A 22885-nucleotide genomic window follows, 5' to 3' on the forward strand; every position below is an offset into this window, starting at 1 on the left:
CCTCAAGAAGTTGCTTGTTAACTCTCTGATGGGAACAAAGTTTGCTTTCATAGCTAGGATAGAAAAAATGCATTTTTCACTTCAGATAATCAGTAACATCAACTATTCACATTTTCTTTTCTTTATAAAGATATTTTATTTTACCAGTTACATGTAATAACAAATTTCCACATAAGTTTCTAAAGTGATATGATCCAAATTGTCTTCCTCCCTTTCTTCCCTCCCCTTTCCCAGAGCTGGCAAGCAATTTGATCTGGTTGGTACATGTGTATTATCATGTAAAACATACTTTCATATTGTTCATTTTTGTAAGAGAATAAATCATATAAAACTAAAACCCCAAATAAAAACTCAAATAAACTAAAGTGAAAAATCACGTGCTCTAATCTGCATTCCGACTCCAGTACTTTCTCTGGAGGTGGTCAAGCGTTCCTTCAGAATTGTCCTGGATCACTGTATTGCTGAGAGTAACTAAGTTTTTCACAGTTCTGCAGTATTGCTGTCACTGTGTACAATGTTCTCCTGGTTCTGCTTATTTCACTCTGCTATTCACATATTCTGCTGTTAATTCATTCTTCATTCTCACTGAACATGACTTCTCTTCAAAGTATAATGAAAGATGGAAATGTTCCCTTATCTTCTAGCATGAGAGCTAAAATCCATCCATAGCAACTCCTTTTTATCAGAAATTATGTTTAAATTCTATATAATTTTCATGTAACTCATTTAAGCTAATGGCTTTCTGAAATTGTTTTCTCCTATGTCTTCCCCTACCAGGCATAACTCATGCATTAAAATGATGTTTCCTAAGCTAATATAGACCTAGAGCACAAGGAGTAACCTATTAATGTAGGCCTTTATGTCTTGAGATAAAAACCTGTCCAGATATTTTGGAGCAAAAGAGAAGAAATCAATCCCCAGAGTTCCCTTCCTCCCATTAGTCTTAAATATTTTCATACCCTAAAATTGCCACCCATAATCAGTATTTTTGCTAAATGCATAATTTAATTTTTTGAGAGTAAAAACATTGCCCACAAAAATTCTCTTAATGAGTCTCAATTTCTATGGCATGAAGTACTAGTGTTTGGTGCATCATAGTTGCAAATTATATTCTCAATAAAACTGCACAAATTTTGATGATTGCCCCCTCAGGCAAAGAGGTTTCTTAGATCAGATTTTCTCAAGCTATGGTTCTTAAAAATATTAAAAACTACTGAGTTAAGTTAGTGATGTGGACTTTATTTTTATATTCCTAAGATAGAGGAAGCTATGTTAAATAAAATCTGACCTGTATTCCTTTCATTTGATTTTAAGAAAAATTGTCTTTGGGGCTAAGGTAGAACAATGAAAATGCTTGTCTAGGACTTTTTAAACCACTGTAAATATAAGTAATAGTAAATCTTGGAGATGACTAATATTTTTTAAAACTAGAGATAAAAATAACCAATAACATTTGTTATCCTTTACAGCAATTTTTGTTCAATAAATTTTCGCTTACTGATACCATTTCGTGTCTAATTGCTGTCAGTTTTAAGTTCCACTTGAATGTAGCATGATTTTCATTTTATTTTATTTTGAATAATATTTTGTCTTCCTCCTCAATCACATGTAAAAATAGTTTTTAACCTAGTTTTTAAAATTTTTTGAGCCAAATTTGAGCCCAAACCTCCTTTTCCTTTCCCTCCTTTTCCCCATCCTGAGATGGCAAGCAGTCTGATATATGTGCAATAATTATTGTAAAACATCTTTCCATACTAGTTATTTTGTGGAAGAGAACTTGAACAAACAAAAATATGAAAAAAGAAAGTGAAAAGTACTATGTTTTGGTCTGTATTCAGACTCTATCAATTCTTTCTCTAGAGAGGCATTTTTCATCCTAAGTTCTTAAGGACTCTCTTGGATCACTGTATTGCTAAGGATAACTAGGCCATTGACAATTGTTCGTCATATAATATTGCTGTTACTGTGTACAGTGTTCTTCTGGCTCTGCTCACTTCATTTTTTTTTTAAACCCTTGTACTTCGGTGTATTGTCTCATAGGTGGAAGATTGGTAAGGGTGGGCAATGGGGGTCAAGTGACTTGCCAAGGGTCACACAGCTGGGAAGTGGCTGAGGCCGGGTTTGAACCTAGGACCTTCTGTCTCTAGGCCTGACTCTCACTCCACTGAGCTACCCAGCTGCCCCCCCTGCTCACTTCATTTTGCATCAGTTTATTCTAGGTTTTTCTGAAATTATCCTTCTCATCATTTCTTATAGCACAATATTCCATTATAATAATATATCATAGCTTGTTAAGCTTTCCTCTAGTTGATGGATATCCCCTCAATTTCCAATTCTTTGCTACCACAAAAAGAGCTGCTATAAATATTTTTGTACAAATAGACCTCCCCCCTCAATTTTTTTTCAAATCTTTTTGGGATACAAACCTAGTAATGGTATTGCTGGATCAAAGGTTAAGCACAGTTTTAAAGTCTTTGGGGCATAGTTCCAAATTTCTCTCCAGAATGGTTGAATCAGATCACAACTTCACCCAGGGTATATTACTGTCCCCAAATTTCCCATATCCCCTCCAATATTTATGGTTTTCCTTTTCTGTCATATTAGCCAATTTGATAAGTGTAAGGTGGTATATAGTGTAGTTTTTAAAGGCAGTCAGTCTTAATTTGTTATTTACAGTCAACCAGTTCAGGATGTCGTGAATTGAGAAAGGAAATAACCATTTGAAGGTGATGTTCAAATTTAATTACCTAAGTGCTTCTAATAGTCTTGGTCCTCATCTACCTCATTTCTGTTGGTTTTATAAAATCTATTTATTTATTAATTGAATATTATTGCTAATTATTCAGTCTTGGTCACAGTAATAATTATTATCAATGTTGTTAACATAAAATATTAAAAAACAGTTAATATTATAAAGCTATTAACATAAAATATTCCCATAGGGACTTTTCTTTAGATAAAAATTCTTTTTGCAGAAAAACAAAACAACCAAAAACAGTTCCTCCATCTTAGTGCCTAGGATGGTATCTTGTTCTTTCAAATAGGATAAAAGGCTGTTGACAGCTCAGTTGCAGGACATGAAGAACCAAAGTTTGAATCTGTTCCAAAAGAGGGATGAAATTGATGAATTAGAGGGATTCCAACAACAGGAGCTAGCCAAAGTCAAGCACATGGTAAGCATCTTTGTTAATTACATCCAGGACACACTTAAATTGAGTTTAGCTGCCTTTTATTATTATTTTTGTTGGCATTGTGTACATTCTTTATTTTGTATTTTGCTAGCTTTTGAAAAAGGAGGAAAGTCTGGCAAAAATGGAACAGGAACTGGAGATGAGAACCAGAGAATTGAGTCGTGCACAAGAGGAGCTCTTGGTCTCTGTTCGGGGGTCTTCAGATTTGAGCTGTGAGCTGGAGATTTTGCAGAGACAGTATTCAGCACTGGAAGAGCAGAGGTTATTGCTTTGTCTGGGAGGTTGGTGGGAATTAGTTTTGATGCCATTCTGAACTTGTCTGGCCTAGGCTCTTTTCCCACTTTCATCTTGTAATATTCTTTGAATTCAATCCATTCTGAAGGGACTGAATTCATTGTACCTTGCCTGTTCAGCATTTGATCATAAGTGTTGTGACAGCAGTTCTAGTTCAGCCTGGGATCACAGGACAGCTACAGGCAGAGCTCCCTCCTTCCCTGCAAATGGCTTATAATTTGATCGGTGTCTATTATTGAAGCTAGGTCAGAATTTCTCACAACTGCTTAGTTGGGCCCCCTCTCTTCTTATATTCTCCTTTAAGGAAAACAGAAGGAATCGTCTCTCTGTTAATTGTGTTTTAGCTGGACATGAGGTTTTTTGCTTGCAGAACCTATTTCAGCTGAATTATCCAGATGTGTTCATTGGATGCTCTGTATGTTTTCTTTTCCTATGAAGGGATCATTTGTTAGCTGCAGAAACAGGTGCAGAAAATAAGATCACTACTTTGGAACAGAGGGAACAAGAATTACAAATGTTCATTCAGCAGCTTTCTATTGATTTGCAAAAGGTGAGTTGTGGAAAAGAATCTGGCTTTCCCTAATTCATAAAATATAGTACAATAGATTTAATTATTATGTATCTACTGTGTATAAAGTATTGTGCTATACGACGGGGAGATATATAGGTCATTATGAAACAAAGTTTCTGCTCTCGAGAGGCTTACATTTGAGTTCAAGGATAACATACTTTTTCTGTAATACGCAGTATTACAGAATAAGTGCAGTAAGGATGCTCTGTGAGGTCTCAGAGGGAAGATTATTTACAGGAGAGATTAAAGATTAGAGAAGGCTTTCTTAGAAGGTGGTGTTTAAGTTGGACTTAAAAGGATGGAGAGAAATTCAGTTGTCATTGAGGTAGAGAGGAAGAAATAGGAAACATTGTGAACAAAGGCACAGAGGTAAGAGTGTGGGGCTTTGGCAGTCAGGGAAACTGAGGGGTTATCCTCGTTGTCCCTTATGGATTTGTTCCATAGCTAACCTTGGAGAAGCAGTGAGTGTAAGAGTGCTTTTTAGGTCTTTTGTTATATGGTATGTACCTATACCAGCAATTTGTGAAAAATTCAATATTGGTTTTGAATGATAAAAAGAACTCATTATGTTGTATTTTTGTGTTTACATAGAGTCTTTTTACCAGCCCTGTGGGCTAGGGAGTCTATTTTTTTCCCATTTGGTGGATCAGGAACCTAATGTTCATAATCACATCTATTGAAAATGCAGACCTGAACCCTTATCTCTTGCCTTTAAACTCAGTGTTCTTTTCCCTCTACCATGGTGTTTGGGGAGAACGTGATCAAACTAGTTAAAGAATTAAATATGGTTTTCTTGAGAGAGATTGAAGAGGGAGAGTGTAGCATGATGGTGATTGTTCTAATAGAGATATCCTGAATGATGCTTTTTTGCCTAAAAGCCATGTCAATAAAAGCAACTTGGCTGCCTCTCACATGGAGCACAGGAAAACTTCCTGATCTTTAGAATTCAAAATAGTGAACAAAGGTGCCTGTAGACAGCTTTAGAATGCAGAATTCTCCAGGCTGATTGTTCATTCAGGTAGCATAGAAACTAATAATTACAACAGTAATTGAGGTGAGTTAAGTCAGGTGAAATATTAATGGCTGAAATGAAATATTTGAATTTTGAGAATTAGGGATTTGGCCTTATAAACCTTTAAAAATGCTTTGTAAAATTGAGTTACTATTAATGACAAATACAAAAAAAGCAGTTTCAAGGTTGCAAATTTTTTTCTACAATGTAGAAAAAATGTAATTATACCCATTTTAATAAAAATTTTTTGTTTACAGCTATGATTTTATTGGTGTAGAAAAATCTAGATGAGGAAACTTTCTGCTAATACAAGTCTTTATTTCTGCAACTTAGATACTTAGAGAGTTGACAGGATACTAAGAAGTTTGTGACTTGCTCAGGGTCACAAAGACAGGACGTGTCAGATAGGACTTGAATTCAGGTTGTTTTGACTTAAGAATTCCAAGACCAGCTCTCTATCCAGTGTGCTACCTTTTCTCTTAGTGGTAGTAGATGGAGTTTTAGTTGTAGTTGTAATTGTTGTCATCATTGTTATAGTAGCAGTAAACTAAAACTTTAGCTTTACTACAGTGCTGGAATATGGACAGGCTAGATATGATTCATAAGTATCAACTCAAATGTATCACAGTGGCACAGTGATTACTAGCAAAGATTTAGCCAGCTTCTTGTCACATGCAAACCTGATCCAACTTTTAAAAAATATTTTATTTTCTTCCCCCAATTAGATGTACAAGCAATTTTTAAACTTTGTTTTTAAAAATTTGAGCTCCAAATTCTCTCCTTCCCTCCTTTCCTTCTCCCCTCCCTGAGACAGTATGTAACCTAATGTAAGCCATATATGTGCAATCATGTAAAACATATTTCCATATTAGTCATTTTGTGGAAGAAAATTCAAACAAAAAAATCGAAGAAAGTGAAAGATAGTATACTTAAGTCTGCATTTAGACTCCATCAGTTCTTTCTCTCGAGATGGAAGGCATTCTTCATCATGAGTCCTTCGGGATTATCTTGGATCATTGTATTCCTGAGAATAGCTAGGTCCTTCACAGTTGTTCATCATACAATATTGCTATTAAGATGTTCTTCTCGTTCTGCATACTTCACTCTGCATCAGATCATGTAAGTCTTTCTAGGTTTTATTTTTGAAATCCTCCTGCTTGTCATTCCTAATAGCACAATAAATAGTATTCCATTACTGTGATATATACCACTTGTTCAACTAGTCCCCAGTTGATGGGCATCCCCTCAAATTTCTAATTCTTTGCCACCACAAAAAAAGCTGTTATAAATATTTTTATGCAAATAGGTCCTTTTCTTTATCTCTCTCTCTCTCTCTCTCATTCTCTTTGGGATACAGACCTAGTAATGATATTACTGAATCAAAGGGTATCTACAGTTTTGTTTTGTTTTTTTTAATAGCCCTTTGGATCTGATCTTCCTTTATAGAAAACATTCTGTTACCAGAAGTTAAGAACAAAAATAAGTCCTCCAAATATACTCCAGTTATATTTTTATATACTTAATACAAAGTACTCACAACTTATATCACTAAAAGAAAATCTATGTACACAAGAAAATAACATATTGACCGAGGATCAAAAAGGATTATAACCAGGAGAATAGTTATTGAGTAAACAAGCATTAAACTCTTGCCAAAGGTGAGAGTTGAGTCTTAAAGGAAGCTAGGGAAACCAGGAGGGAGAAGTGAAAAGGAGGAGGAAGAGAAAGCATTCTGGGCATGGGGAATAGTCAATAAAAATGGTTTTGGGAGATGGAGTGTCTTGACCAAGGAACAACAAGGAAGCCCAGGTCACTGGATCATAGAGTATGTGGAGGAGACTAAAGTAGACTGGGAAAATAGGAACAGGCTAGATTGTAAAGGACATTAAAAGTCAAATGAGGATTTTATGTTTAATTCTGGGGGTAATAGGGATCCACTAGAGTTTACTCAGTAGGTTGATGATACATACCTGCGCTTTAGGAAGCTCAATTTATCAACTGAGTGGAAGATGGTATGGAGAGACAGGGAAAACAAACAAAAACTATTGGCACAGTCCTGGCATGAGAAGATGACAGCCTGTACCAGTGCAGCAGTTTTATAAGTGGAGAAAAGGTCATATAGGGCAGAGGTTGATACGGTAAAAACAAGACTTAGCAGTAGATTTCAAATGTGGGATTAGTGAGAAGAGCATATTCTTAACAGTAATAGAGAAGTTGGGATGAGGGCAGGGTTTGGAGAGTAAGTTAATGTTCAGTTTGTGATATCCAGTAGTTAATCATTAATGTGTAAATGGAAGTCAGGAGAAAGGTTAGGGCTGGACAAGTACATTAGACAATCATCTGCATAGAGATGATAATTTTTTCCATTGACGGTGATGAGAACATCAAGATAGTGTAGAGATAGACTCTTGGTGAACACCCATGGTTATAGTGAACATGTCCTGATGGAAGATCCAACAAAAGAAGCCATAAAATCATCTGACAGAATAACTAGGAGAGAACAGTGTCCAGGGAAATTAGAGAGGAGAGAGTATCCAGAAGATAATATGAATAGTGTCAGAAGTTGCAAAGAGATCTTAATGTTGTTCTGCCTATCACTAGTAATGTACCAAGGAAGCTCTCAGTGATTAAGCTAAGACAGTGCTTTATTCAGTGACAAAAAACAATCATCTTGACTATCTCTCCAAAGTCTATAGAGTATCAAATATAAAAGAAGAATAATAGGATGATGACTTGATTCTGGGCTATTTCTCTCAACCCTTTCAACAAAGATAATAAGATGATAATATTAACTCACACAATATGAACAGAACACAGGGGATGATCACCCCAAGTTAGGCATAAAGCAGTTAATACTTCCTCATCATTAAAGAGGAAAATGAATGAAAAAATATTCCAGAGAGGTGATTAACAAGTTAAAAACTTAACCAAAATATTGATGGAACTGACATCATTTCAAAGAGCATTGGTAAAGGCTAATAATAGGGACATGCCACTCAATGTTGTCAAATACATCCAAAATGATTTATATCCCCAAATGGGCCTATAAAATAGCTACGATCCAAGAATGAAATCAAAAGGCCCACCGTCAGCAACATCCACAGGAATTCAAGCAATGGTATAACAAGAGGCATTTAACAAATGGCTGATGAATCTCAGGGATTTATTTACAGAAACAGGTTTATGATAATGAATTACCACATTACCACAAGCTGCAAAAATTGACTTCCTACTGAATATCCTGGGATATACTACTTGGTGGTCAGAGCTTTGCATTAGAAGCTTACTCCCCCTCATAAACTAATAGATGAGAAGTTTCCCTATTATGAATGCAAGCCTCAAAATATAATTCAGAAATCTGGAGATAAATAGTAATGAAACCAGAGTATTATGACAAAGGAAGCTTTTGCTCTTAGTTACTCAGACAAAAGGCTGATCCATAAGCATTTAAGAACATTTTTAATGTCATACCAAATACTCATAATATCTTAACAGCATGGAATTAGTTTTCATTATGTAGAAACCCAATGGAAGAAATTGCAACCATGTTGGAGCAAGTTTGAAGTACGTATCCTCCCTGTTGTCTTTTCTGATATTGCAGTTACCCTGAAATTCCTTGCAGTGAGCCTGGGGAAAATAATATGACATCCCAGTACTTTTATTCAGTTTTTAAAAAAGCGGTTTACCTGTTCAATGTCTCTGGAATATTAGACATAAAAGAGTAACAGCAATATGATGACCTTTCCAGGCCCATTTCTATTTGAACTTCATTGAATGAAGATGAGAATAGGATCACAAAAACAATCATTTTTACACTGATCAAAATATATTCTGCCAGGAAATATGTCATTGTAGTCTATAAAAACTTCTCACCTACTTAGCAAAATATGACCTAGTGGCAGAAGCTTGCTATTTTTCATAAACTGACAAATGACATCCCTGTTATATAAGCACAGACTTTACAAAATCTTTGAAATTTCACCAGTTAAACTGAGGTGTACTGTTACTGGATTCAAAATTGTTATCCACTATTGACATAATGGATCTATAACAGACATAACTAATCCATAAAATTTGAAGAAAAATATTTTTAATGTTAATAAATATGCATAACAGGGGCAGCTGGGTAGCTCAGTGGATTGAGAGCCAGGCCTAGAGACCAGAGGTCCTAGGTTCAAATCTGGCTTCAAACACTTCCCAGCTGTGTGACCCTGGGCAAGTCACTTGACCCCCATTGCCTACCCTTACCACTCTTCCACCTATAAGTCAATACACAGAAGTTAAGGGTTTAAAATTTAAAAAAAAAAAATATGCATAACCTCCAAGCTAATTCAAAGAAAGCTTTGAAAACAGAAATCACCAGGCGATAATGATGCAGGAACAAGATGGAATACATGTAATTCCTGTTGTCCTGACTGCTTCTAAGATTGTCCTGAATTGCTTTCATTGAGTCTAAAGACAAGAAGTTTACATCTCAATCCTTTCATTCATTTGCAAAGAGCAGTTATTTATTCACCTACACAGAAGTGTGTAGAATACACAAGAATACTAAGAAAGGAATACTCTGTAGCAGTTATGGTGAACCTTTTAGACACTAGAGACCAAGTGCCTATACTGCAACCCTCTTGCCATTTGTGAGTCCCCAAGCCCCCTTACACCAGATAGGGGAGGGAAGAAGTGCTCCCATTGATCTGGTGGGCAGAGGGGCAGGTCATATGAGAAATGTTCTCAGGTGTGGATGGAGAGGGGGAGAGGGATAGCCCTTTCTGGCAGGCTCCAGCAGGCATGCCATAGGTTCACCAACACAGTTCTGAAGAATACTTTCAAGATAGCAGCTTTTCTGAGATCATTTCTATTTGAACTCCAATGAAAAAAGGTGAGAACCAGATGAGGACCAGTAGGAATAGCTTATATTTATGTAATGTGGTAAGACTGACAAAGTGTTTTATTATAGATTTATTATTTGAGCCTTAACAAAACCCCATGAGGTATGTGCTACAAACATGGTGATCCCTCTTGTATGCATTAGGAAGAAGATTCAGGGAGGTGAAGGAGGGCTCCAGAGTCACACAGCTGCTGTGATCACATCTAAGTCATGAATCACTTCCAGATTACTTTCATGATTTCTTCCGGCCTTGCCACTTCTGCCCAAAGGCAGACAAGGCTACTGTGGTCTCCCCTTCAGCTTTCTTATCACCCCTTTCTATTGCTCCAGAAAAAAACATGTGAGCACCCAGCCCTTTGCTTTGACACCAGTCCCCAAGGAGGAGGTGAATGAGCCCTTGTATGCTTTGCTCTGGGCTCTCATGTCTGCTGAATCTTCCTACCCATTGAGATGAATGGGGAATGTAGTCAGGTAGAAACATTAGGAAGGGCACAGCCTACCTCCCGCCCCCAGGTTCTTTGATGTTTTTGTTTTTGTTTTTTTGCAAGCAAGTCATGTTCTTGTGGAGCCTACAAGAATTACTCCCTAGACTTCACTCATTTTTTCTGGTCATTCTATGCTGACCTCCAAACCCACCTCCCTGAAAATCATCGTCTAAAACATGCTCATTGGAACCGGATTTGCTTAGTTAGCAAGCATGGAAAGGAAATGCAGCACATTTCTTGGTACAGGATTAATTTATTCCGATTAGTAAACTAATGTCTCTGGTGTTTTTTTGTGTGTTCTTACCTTAAAGTGTTACCAAGTCATTCCTATTTCTACATTTTCTATAGTATTCATATCTCTAACAAAAATATTTTGACAGTCACTTCATTCATTCTGTAACATTTTAGGTAATAGAATCTGCAATGTTTTTAATTATGCATTTATTACACTGTTAGGATCTTGGAATTTTAGAGCCGGAAGGGATCTAACTATTTTTTTAAAAAATACAGAATTCAGAAAACTAATTCTCCTTCCCAAAATTGTAGGCCCAGATTACAGCAGCTTGTTCTGAGAAGAGGTTGGGCATGTTGCAGGCTGAGCATGAGGCTTTGAAGCTTGACAATGAACAGCAGAATCAAAAGGTAGGGAAGTTTAGGATAGCAAAGGGAGTGACAAAACTGAAATAATATTAATAATAACAATAGCAGCAATAATAGTAAAAGATCAGATAATCTCCTGGGGTAGAAAGGACATTGGATTTATAATCAGAAGGCCTGGGCCCATATTTGGGCTTTGACTTCTTCACTGTATGACTGACCAAGTCACTTTAGTCCTTTGACTTGCTTGACACTCTTATACAAAATGGGGTTGGCATTAGCACTTCGCACTAAAATTAGGTGAGTTGTTCAGGCCTCTGTCTAGATCCTAGGATCTGTAGTCTAACTGGGTTCCCTCCATAATATCTACATCAGGAATTTAAACTTTGTGAAAGCTACATAGAAATGAAGGTTAATAACTGTAATATATTGCTACAGCACATTCTAGTTACAAAGTGTTGGATTTCTCCAGAGAGCCTACACTTTTATTTCCTTAAGGTGGGGAGTGGCTTAGAGTAGGACCCAGCAGCTACTCACCCTGGCTAATTCTTCTTATTCAGTCCTTTCCCCTAGGCTCAAACATACCAGCTCCCAGATCTGACCAAAAACACAGCTTTTTAGGGACAAAAAAATTAATGCCAAATGCAAAGGAAATATCCAAAGCGTCCAGCTGATTCTCTTGTTCACCTACAGCTAGAATTTTCATCAAATTCTTCCTTCCTGTTCTCTTTCATTACAGAAATCATAGCCCTGTCTCCCAGCAATTATGCCAGCTTCTTTGTTACTATGTCCTAACTGCTGCTGTGCCCAAAAGTGCCTAAAGTATCAGCCCACTCCTTTCTTATTTTTATTCTTTGCCGCTTCAGGAAAGTAGAAATATCCATAGGATTTCTAGAAGCCAGTGTGGCATAGTCATTGCATCACAAGATTTAGAACCTGAAGAGAAGGGATTTTAGAAATTATCTAGTTCAACCCTTCATTTTATTTTTAGAATAAAATTTTATTTTCAATTTCCAATTCACTCCCTTTCCCTCTTCCCTCTCATTGAGAAGGCAAGAAAAACAAAACCTATTGCAAATATGTATAGTAATATAAAACAAATCTCTGCATTAGTCATGTTCATTAAATATTTGGATATGAATGTGATGGAATATTATTTACTATAAGTGATAAAAGGAATAGTTTCAGAAAAACCTCTGTTTCTTGATCAGTACCAAATTGTTTTGGTAGTTTCAGCTATGTAGGATAGTTTGAGATAGGGAATGCCTAGGTCTTCTTCCAATTTTTTTTCATTGATTCAGTTCAAATAATTGAGTCAGTTTCATTGATTTGATGATCTTTACCTTTTGTTCCTCCTGATGAATTTTGACTTTTTTTTCTAGTTCCCTATAGTAATTCTTTGGTATTTTGATTGGTCTGGTATTGAATAACTAAATTTAGGTAGTACTGTCTTTTTTATTATATTGATAGCCAAGATCAAATAGCATTTATCCAATTATTTAGAGTGATTTGCAGGTAGATTCCCAGACATTTTCAGTGTCATTTTCTTTTAAATGGAAATCTCTGTCTCTTCCTGCTGGGTTTTGTTGGTAATATAAAAAAAAAAAAATCTGGATTATTTGTATAGGTTTATTTTCTATCCTGCAACTTTGCTTAAGTTGTTCATTGTTTCGGTTAGTTTTAGTTAGAGTTGACTCTTAAGGTTCTAAGTAAACCTTCATATATATCATCTGTAAAAAATGATAATTGTTTCCTCATTTCCTATACTTATTTCTTCAATTTCTTTTCCTTGTCTTTTTGCTGTTAGCATTTTTAGTACTGTATTGAATAGGAATGTTGACAATGTAAAATAAAAATGTCCTTTGGAGTGGTAGAGCAATAGGAGATATTGGTGAAACCTCTCCTATATGAATGGTAAAATGAGTTTACTTTGAATCTGCTATAGTGACCCTGCAGCTGAATGTGGTTTGTGATGAATCAGTTGACAGGGTATGTTGCTCACTTGTCTCCATCTATTACCACTGACTAATGAGGGAGTGACTGGTTTCCCACAATTAGTAATTAGATATAAAATGAATTCAAGAGTAATAAACTATGATATTCTAAACTCTATTTCTGACTGCAAATGTTAAATTTAAACCTAGAAGATCAGTAAGACATCTTTAGTCTTTAGTAATGTCCAGGAGAAGTGGTAACTGACAGACTTCCCCTTGGAATGTTGAGAATTAACCAGGTCAGTATCAGTTTCTTTTATATTAACTAGTTTAATGATGATAAATAAGGTAAAGGAAAGGCTGGGGTGAATAGTGAGGAAAGAGGGATTAAAGATGAATCCTAAACCTTATCTATATAATGAATTTATGCTAAATCTTCAGTAGATTCCTAAAGAAGCTGATATCCTGAAGTCTGCCTGGCAAGATTGCCTGGCCAGGCCAGAGGCTGGACTCTGATTGTTTGATGGTATATCTCAGTTCAAGATGATTTTGATTTTATAGTTGATCTTCTTGTTGATATTTAGTAGATTTGTATATGGATATTGAATGATGACTAAAGCTGGATGCTGATAGCACTGTTAACCCAGAATAGTCAATGAGCAGTCTAGGTACCTAATCCTACCAGATATCAGTAACCTAGCTAAGAGACAATCCTGAGATGATCCTGCCCTCCCACCAGTATCTCAAAATTGAGACCCTTATGTTCTAAGTTTTCTTCCTTTTGTAAGCACATCTCAACTGACTTTTGGTCTCATGCCAGCTCAGTGCCATCTCTGCATTCTGTGTTCCAACTCAGTAACTGGCAATCATGCTGGTCCATTTCACTTGCCAATCTTACTGAGTTTATTTCTATTACAAATAATACTTGTTCTTGGTTTTAGAGAGATACTAATCATCATTTTAAAGAAAGCTCCATTTATTCTTATTTCCTAGTTGAATGAGTATTGAATTTTGTCAAAAAACTTTTTCAGCATCTCTTGAAATAGTCACAAAATTTTTCTTTTCATTGATGTGAGGTCATTTATGCTTATAGTTTTTCTAATATTGAACCAACCCTACATTCCTGTTATAAATTAGTTTGCCCATAGTGCATGATCTTCATGATATATTGTGTAGTTCCATTGCTAGTGTTTTATTTTTACATTAATATTCATTAGGGAAGTTGATCTATAATTTTCTTTCTCTGTTTTAGGTATTTTATGGTATTAGAATTATTTGTTCTTTAAATGTTTGGAAAATTTTGCTTATAAACTCATTTGGTCCTGGCTTTTTTTTTTTTAAGGAGTCTGCTTATGGCTTGTTCAATATCTTTTTCCTAAGAATGAGTTATTTAAATAGTCACTCTATTTTGTTCATCTGGGCAATTTATAATTTCATAAGTATTCATCCATTTCATTTAGATTGCCAGTTTTATTTGTATATACTTAGGCAAAATAGCGCCTAATAATAAATTTTTCCTTCTTCATTGGTTATAAATTCATCTTTTTCATTTTTTATAATAATTTGATTTTCTTTTTTAAAAGATCAGCCAATGTCTTATCTGTTTTTATTATTGTTTCTTCAAAAAACCAATTCCTTGTTTTATTTTTAGTTCATTTTTTTAAACTTTCAGTTTTGTTAATGTCTCCTTTGATTTTCAGGATTTCTGTTTTGGTATTTAATGGGAGGACTTTAATTTGTTGTTTTTCTAGGGTTTTTTTTATTGTATGCCCAGTTTGTTGAACTGCTCCATTAAGCAATTAGAGACATAAATTTCCCCCAAGTTGTGCGTTTACATCCCACAAATTATGTTGTCTCATTGTTGTCATTATCTTTAATGAAATTACTGTTTTTATGATTTTTTTCTTTGATCCACCCATTCTTTAGAATTAAATTATTCAGTTTCCAATTTTTAATTTATTTCAAAGGCCCTTTATTATAATTTTTATCACAAAGGATGCATTCAGTATTTCTGCTTTTCTGTATTTGTGAAGCTTTTATGCCTTAATACACAGTCAGTTTTTGTGAAGGTGTCATACAAAGCTGAGAAATAGAAGTACTGTTTTCTGTTCCCAGTTAGTAATCTTCATATACAAGATTCTTCATAGTTAACTTTTTCTAAACTTTTATTCTTCTATCTTGTTTTCTTAATGGTTAGATTTATCTTGGTCTGAGAAGGGTAGTTAAATTGAGACCTTTAATGAAAGATAGGGAAATTGATCCCCACAAAGATAAAATGACTTGTCCAAGGTCACACAAGCAATAAATAGCAGAATAGGGGCAACTAGGTAGCACAGTGGATGGAATGCCAGTCTTGGAGTGGGGAGAACCTGTGTTCAAATCTGGTCTCAGATACTTCCTAGCTGTGTGACCCTGGGCAAATCACTTAACCCCATTTGCCTAGCCCTTGCCCTTTGGTCTTAGGGTTGCAACTAAGACAAAAAGTAAAGGTTTAAAAAAAAACCAATAAGAAGCAGAATAATAACACTCTTCATGCTTTTTTCTCCCACTATACTTACCTTCACCTATAGTATTTCATTTTTCACAAAAGGCCTTTGTTAGAGTTTGCAAGTTAAGTATTGTTGTAGCAAGGCTCTTGTTTTAAGAACAATAGTAATAGCTCACAAATCTATAACTCCTTGAAGGCTTTAATCACTGTGTTCTGCAAACAGCTATTTGAGATAGTTTTTTATTAATCCCATTTTATTGAGGAGGAAACAGTAGCTCATGGAGGTGAATTGACTTTTCATTCCATGGTAATACAGCCAGCAAATGTCAGAACTGAGATTTGAACCAGATGTTCAGAATCACAAGTTCAATGTTACTCTCATACACAGCATATATGAGTAACTTAGTAACTTATTGGTAAGGTTCAACTTTCTTCAACTGTAAATGATCTCCAGCTCATTTACAATTTTATTTAGACTTCTTATGTACATTTAAAATAACCAATATAATTATCCTCAATATATATTTCATATCTTCGCTACTACCAGTAAGAATAGGAATAGTTATTGACAATATGTAGGTTTTTTTTTTAAAGATGTAGCATATCATCTCATTTGACCCTTATAACAACCCTATAAGGGCAGGTTTTGCTTATATTATTATTCCCATTTTACATATATGTCCAGAAATGGACTTTCAAAGAGGTTAAATGAATTGTACATGGTTACATAGTTAGGAATTGTCAGAAGTGGGTGTCTCCAGATTCCCAATTCCAGCCTCTTTTCTCAACGACATCATCACACTTCTGCAAGCCTTTGTAAATTCCCAAAAGGCAGGGATTCGTTTATTTCATTCTTATGGTCTCAGTATTTTGTACACTTGCTTTGCACAAAAACAAAATTTAATAAATTCTTGTTGGATATAATTGAATTGATAGCAGCTGAAAACTGGAAGGATATTGCCAGGGTGAGACTAGATAACCTTGCTTAGCTATTGATGGCTTAGTGATTGATTGTAGTCAGAGAAAGATTTGAATTTTTCCTAGTCTTATTTCCTGTTTAGCCAACTAAAACAACCTAAGTGAATATGATATATGGGAGCATTCTCTTCTTTTAAAAAAAATTTAAAATTTAATTTAGGCTTTCCTTATATTTTGAAGTTAATAAATGATGTGGTCATAGATTAGATGAGAATATTGAGGGATTTTTAATGCTTTTGCATTTTGAACTTTATTGGTTGGAACTATTCTGAAATTATACAATTGAATCTTTTTTGGGAAAATTGCTTTGCTTAGACCAGTGATGGCGAACCCTTTAGAGATAGAGTGCTGTGTCCACCCCTCTAGCTTGCTCCCAGCCCCACCCCTTATCGCAGACAGGGGAGGGATGAAGTGCTTCCATTGGGCTGCTAGGCAGAGGGGTGGGAGATGTGAAAAAATGTCATCAGGCATGGTGGAGAGAGGGAAGGGAGCAGCTCTGCCTGAATCCCTCTGTCTTTCTAGTAACAAATTTTTAGTCATTGGGGAGGTGGGAAAGAGGAAGTAAGAGGAGATAGTGACTCTTTGTGTGTCATATTTTGCACTTGTACCATAGATTCACCATCTCTGGCTTAGCCCATTACGGAGTGATAGTCACGCTTGTAGATGTTATTGACAGTGTGTGTCCTAAAGCTATCTTTTAGTGTCTTGGATTTTGGCTTATTAATTCAATATTCTATTTTTTTGAGTTGATTAGCAAAATAGATTTTACTTAATTACCTTACACATGGAAATTAATAGATCTGTTGCGCCTAAACACCAGACATTTCCAGTTGTATGACTAAATTTTGCTCAGTGTTTGGGTTTCTTTGGGTCTATTTAATTATATTTACTTTCATGAAACTACTGTAATCAAAGCTGAGGGCCACCTTCAGAGATCACAGAATCACAGTTATAAGGGACCTCAAGTCATCCCACCTAGTACATAGTGTAATAAGAATTCCTTCAACAACATCCCTCATAAATAAACTTGGAGTTCACATTGTGTTATGCCCCAAGTACATCCCACAGTTCTTCATAATTCTTTTGTGGTCATTTCTAAAATCTCTTCAGTGAGGTGACTGGTCAGTGACTAGCACTAGAGTTTCAGCTATACAATTAAACTTCACTAAATTGATTTGGGGGTTGGTCTCTGATTATTGCAAAAAAAAAGTGAATTTTTGAATAATTGTCAATATATACTTAACTATTTTGAATATTTGAGCAGTCTGCACACACATGGATTTCTAATGATATGGTTCACTTTTTAAAAAACTCAACCCCTGCTTTAGGGCAGTCTTAAATACTTAAGTATTTTTAATTAAATGAAGACAAACCTCAGGACATAGGCTCAACAATTCCTGTACTACTAATCTTGATTATAACAGCATAGACTTGGTATGATTAAAATGGGTTCTGACTCATGAAAACAATTTAATTCTTTTAAAGAATAGAAGCATCAATCCAGCATCCTGGCCAGTTTCCAGGACAGGTAATTCCATTACTTCTTCCGAGATCCCTGATTGCTTTAAGTGGGGAGAAAGATATGATTGACTGAATGTGTCCTGAAGCTCTTTTTTTTTTGTGGGCATGAGGACAAGTGAAGGATTTCCTGGTCTAGTGTGAAGTAGGAGTTAATCCTTTTGGGATGTATGAAATTAATTGAATTCTGAGGAACTTTTGGGTGTTGAGAGAGAAGGATTTGCTTGGTTGAACATTTTTTTTTAACATAACAGGCTGCTGTCAAAGCTGAAGAGAGAGATAAACTCATTGAACATTTGCAGGAAAAGGTTTTGTCCTTGGAGAAGAGATTAGAAGGAAACTTATCAGGGGAGGAACATGTACAGGAGCTGCTCAAAGAGGTAATCTTAATCTCCATCATTCTCCCCCTGGTTAGTGTCAGAGTGAAGCAGTGGTGAGATATGATTTTTCCTCCTGCTTCTTCTGTTGAATACTTCCCCATCCTTTTAAGTTCAGTCTTTTAAAGTCATCTTTATGATGTCTCTTAAATCTGCATTGTGTAAAAAGCTTGTTCCCTTATCCTTCATGTAGCACTTTGTAAATCCCTTGTGAACCCACGTCTTAGGACTGGACAAGCTGGGATTTCATGGTATTGGGAACTCTTATCTATTATCAGCACCTTTTCTGCAGCTTCTAGTGTTGTAGCACTGCTGGGGGCACCTAGAGTTGGCCAGAGAGCCAGTATGTGTCTTGTCAGTTAGAACTTAAAACCATTTCTTTTTTAACCCAATGCTGGCTCTCTACCAACTATCACACTGTTGTATACTATTGAATATTATAGTTACTGGTGTTCTTTTCATATCCCCTATAAGAATCTAATGACCATGAGAGCAGACAGAAACTACACAAAATCTAAAATCAGTGTTTCCTCCAGCATTCTAGTACAGTGGAAATTGTAAGTGCCTCTTTTGTTTTTGAATTTGAATTCAGATATTACATAATCATAGAATTTCACAGTTAAAAAAAACACACTAAAAGTCAGCCAATCAAGGAAGAAAGTTCTCCTTATCTATAGCTTACTGTTCTCATAGAAATAATAATTTTATTATACCTGCACTTATCCTCAAATAAGAGTCTTTTCCCAGGAACTGAAGCACTTTTCTTGCCACTAATAAGAGATAACTATAATTTGATGACATGCTATTTACAAATAGACTATACGTACCAGTCTATATTACTTAGTTGTTGTTGTTCAGTTGTTTCTGATTCTTTGTGACTCCAGAGGTTTTCTTAGCAAAGATAGTGGAATAATTTGTCATTTCCTTCTCCACCTCATTTTACAGATGAGGAAACTGAGGCAGATAGGGTTAAGTGACTTGCCTAGGCTCACACAGCTAGTAAAGTGTTTGAATTTGGATTTGAACTCGGCTCTTCTTTTGACTCCAGGCCTGTCACTATCCACTGCACCACCTTAGCTGCCCAGTCGGTGCTACTTGGATGCTCTTCTTTCTTCCTTGTTCCTCCTCCCCTTTGTGTTCTCCTGTGCGTGAAGATAAACAACTATGGACACAGACTTTTATTAAGAAAAGATTATACTGCAGGTTAGCTATGCCTGGTTTGTAGAAAGCCAGAGAGAGTGACTATTTAACTAATAATGCATGTGTGATGATTTTCTCTTTTTCAATTCTTTCAGAAATCTGTTGCAGAACAGAAATTGGATGAAACAAGGCAACAGTTGTTGGCTGCTAGGACCAGCCAAGCTGAAACAGTTAGCCTTCTGGAGACCCAGGTACTATTTCCACTGTGTTCTGTGTTTGTATTGTAAGTGCTTTATGTCTATGAGGCAGTGTGTCTGTGTGACAAAAACTTATTCTGAAATTATAAATATCTTAGAGTTATGAATTTAGGAGGGCAGCTGGGTGGCTTAGTAGATTGAGAGCTAGGTCTAGAGACAGGAAGTCCTACGTTCAGATCTAGCCTCGGACACTTCCCAGATGTGTGACCCTGGGCAAGTCACTTAACCCCCATTGCCTAGCCCTTTCCACTCTCTGCCTTAGAACCAATATGCACTATTGATTCTAAGATGGAAGGTAAGAGTTTTATTTTTTTTTTTTCTTTAAGTTCATTTAATTAATTTAGGGTATTTTCCCAAAGTTACTTGAATCATGTTCTTTCCCTCCCTTCCTCTCACCCCTCTCCCATAGCCAACAGGCAATTCCACTGGGTTTTACATGTGTCATTGATCAAAACCTATTTCCATATTATTAATATTATTTGCACTAGGGTGATTGTTTAGAGTCTTCATCCCTAATCATGTCCCTATCAAACCATGTGATCAAGCAGTTGTATTTCTTCTGTGTTTCTGCTCCCACAGTTCTTTCTCTGGATGTGAATAGTGTTCTTTCTCATAAGTCCTTCAGAATTGACCTAGATCATTGCTGCTAGTAGAAAAGTCCATCATATTCGATTGTGCCATAGTATATCCATCTCTGTGTATAAGGTTCTCCTGGCTCTGCTCCTTTCACTCTGCATCAATTCCTGGAGGTCATTCCAGTTCACATGGAATTCCTCCAGTTCATCATTCCTTTCAGAAATGGTATTCCATCACCAACCCATACCATAATTTGTTCAGCCATTCCCTAATCAAAGAGCATCCCTTCATTTTCCAATTTTTTTGCCACCACAAAAAGCGGGTCTATAAATATTTTTGTGTAAGCCTTATTCCTTATTATCTCTTTGGGGTATAAACCCAGCAGTGGTATGGCTGGATCAAAGGGCGGGCAGTCCCTATGGGCATAGTTCCAAATTGGGAAGGTAAGGTTTTTAAAAAAAATTATAAATTTAGGAATGCTTTTCCATCTCACTGTTTTTAGTACCAGAGGTATGAGTGATTCAATGAATAGTACCATCTGGTCTCTTTAGGCTTAAAGGGATCTTATAGATCAGTCTAGTACAACTGCCTTATTTAGGCACTAGATGAAGAAATTGAAGAAACTTGAGGCCCAGGAAGGGGAAGCTACATGACCCATAATCACTCAGCTAGTATTTGGAAGCATATTTGGGATTATTGGCTTCCTGTGTCAGCCATGGTACACACCAGTCACTTTGAGGGATCCTCCTGCTAGAGGGAATAGCTGTTGTGCTTGAGGTTCTCCATCCTCTTCTTCTCAGAACTGAAAATATCTCTTCTTTTATTTCTAGATCACAAAACTGAACAGTCAGGTAACTGACAGCCAAGCTTTACTTCAAGAGAAAGAAGAATTTATAAAAGGATTACAAGAAAGCAGCCTTACTCAGGTGAAAGTCAAGCCTGTGCAGCGGCATTCTTTTCTTATGATGTCTGCATTTGTTGAATAGGGAAGAGTATTTCATTTCTTTCCCCATTTAGGTAAAAGAACTTGAGGAAATGCTGCAGATTTCAGATGAGAAGCTGAGGAAGAGCAATGAAGTAATGATTGAAAAAGATGCTCAGATTCAAAGGCTTGTAAGTGTTTTCTGGTGGTTTCTCTGCTGCCTGGGTGGGAGGCAGTACAGGAGAACATGAGGAGGACAAGGAGGAGGCTTCGTTGTGTCTCAGGAGTTGGACTTTGTAGTTTGGGTCAATTAGGAAGCATCATCCTTGGCCTTACTCTGTGGCTGTACCTGTCATTTAGACAAATACTTAGTTTTTCTGAAAGACATATATTTGTCTCTATGGATGCCCCCTTTTTTTTTTTTTTTTTTTTTTGAGAGGTGGCAAGGTGGATTGAATTGAGTGAGTGTGATAATAAATTGTCTCTATAGAGAGACTAGATTGCTAGTAACCCAAGGCCTGTGGAAGGATCCCTTTAAAAATCCTTTTTTCTCAACATTTATTTAGACTTCAAAGGACCTGTCATTTCATTAGCGTGGGGGCCTGTTCCACTGGCAAAGATCAAAACCTTTCCACATATTAGTAGGCAATCCCCATGAGTTTCTAGGATCAAAAAAAAAAATTCATTTCATGATGATGAGCTTCTCTGCACTCAGCAAAAATGATCTGAAGTTGGTAGCAACACCAACCTATTACCAGGCATGTCTTAGACACTATAACCTTAGAGGACCCAGAATCTCTTGCATGCCATGAGGAGGCAGTGGAGGATGGCTTCACTGGACTTGATTTGAAGAAAAGTGGCATGGATCTAATGGAAGGAGCCCCAGCTTTATTGTCCAGGAAAAGCTGGGTTTGAATCCTACCTCTTATATTTGCTAGCCATGTTACTATGGGAAAGTCACTGTCTCTGAGCTTCAGTTTCCTCATCTGTAAAATAGAAATAATAGCTCTAGTACCTGCTTTATAAGTAAAATTATTTTGTAGATCTTTAAATTGTTGTACAGATGCTAACTACTTAGTGATTAGATAATAACAAATTGTCTTTGGGGTTTCGACCAGTCTAGTTTAGCAGAAGAAAGTAACAAATTGCAGCAGCACATCCTTGTCCTGGAACAGCAGTGTGTGGAGCAGGGTAACCGACTGGAGGCTGAAATAGCTGCCCTTGAGAGAGTGCGAGAATCTGACAAGATGGCAGCGAGTCACCAGATAGTAAGTGGAGAAAAGTGTGCAACACAAGGATAATGTCACTGGGGTTCTCTCTTTAAGACCAGGAAGCTGAACATGCCAAGGACAGACAAAATGTAGCTTTTAGAATTGTTTCCATGGAGTTAAGGAAAGTCACTCTTTGAATTGTGATGTCTTAAATAGCAGTTTGTAAATTTTTAGAATGAGGAGGAGTTTTATTTAAAGTGTTTCATATTATAATATGTCAGTTTCCTTTCTCTGTGTCCAAAATGTGATAGTCATTTACTCTTATGCTCTCTGATCATGACACCCTCTTTTTCCCTTTTCCACCCTGTCTTTGCTCCCCATTCCCTTTTCTTCTTGAATTTGTCTCCCAGCTATTTACTGTTCATAATTAGGAATGTTCCTTTTCTTTG

The 22885-nt window shown here is 36.3% G+C and overlaps 1 protein-coding gene across 2 annotated transcripts in view; it reads left to right on the top strand.

Moving 5' to 3' along the window:
• Positions 1–22885, top strand: part of GOLGA1 (golgin A1) — a 65070-nt gene that overhangs the window by 12864 nt on the left and 29321 nt on the right. For both annotated transcript variants that reach the window (XM_044664244.1, XM_044664245.1), the window contains 8 exons: positions 3045–3173; positions 3283–3452; positions 3924–4035; positions 18208–18333; positions 19626–19721; positions 21134–21229; positions 21321–21416; positions 22344–22493. In XM_044664244.1, the coding sequence (XP_044520179.1) occupies positions 3045–3173; positions 3283–3452; positions 3924–4035; positions 18208–18333; positions 19626–19721; positions 21134–21229; positions 21321–21416; positions 22344–22493 (975 nt within the window). The remainder of the gene's footprint in view (positions 1–3044; positions 3174–3282; positions 3453–3923; positions 4036–18207; positions 18334–19625; positions 19722–21133; positions 21230–21320; positions 21417–22343; positions 22494–22885) is intronic.

Source organism: Gracilinanus agilis, chromosome 2, assembly GCF_016433145.1.
Source record: "Gracilinanus agilis isolate LMUSP501 chromosome 2, AgileGrace, whole genome shotgun sequence".
Taxonomy (NCBI): domain Eukaryota; kingdom Metazoa; phylum Chordata; class Mammalia; order Didelphimorphia; family Didelphidae; genus Gracilinanus; species Gracilinanus agilis.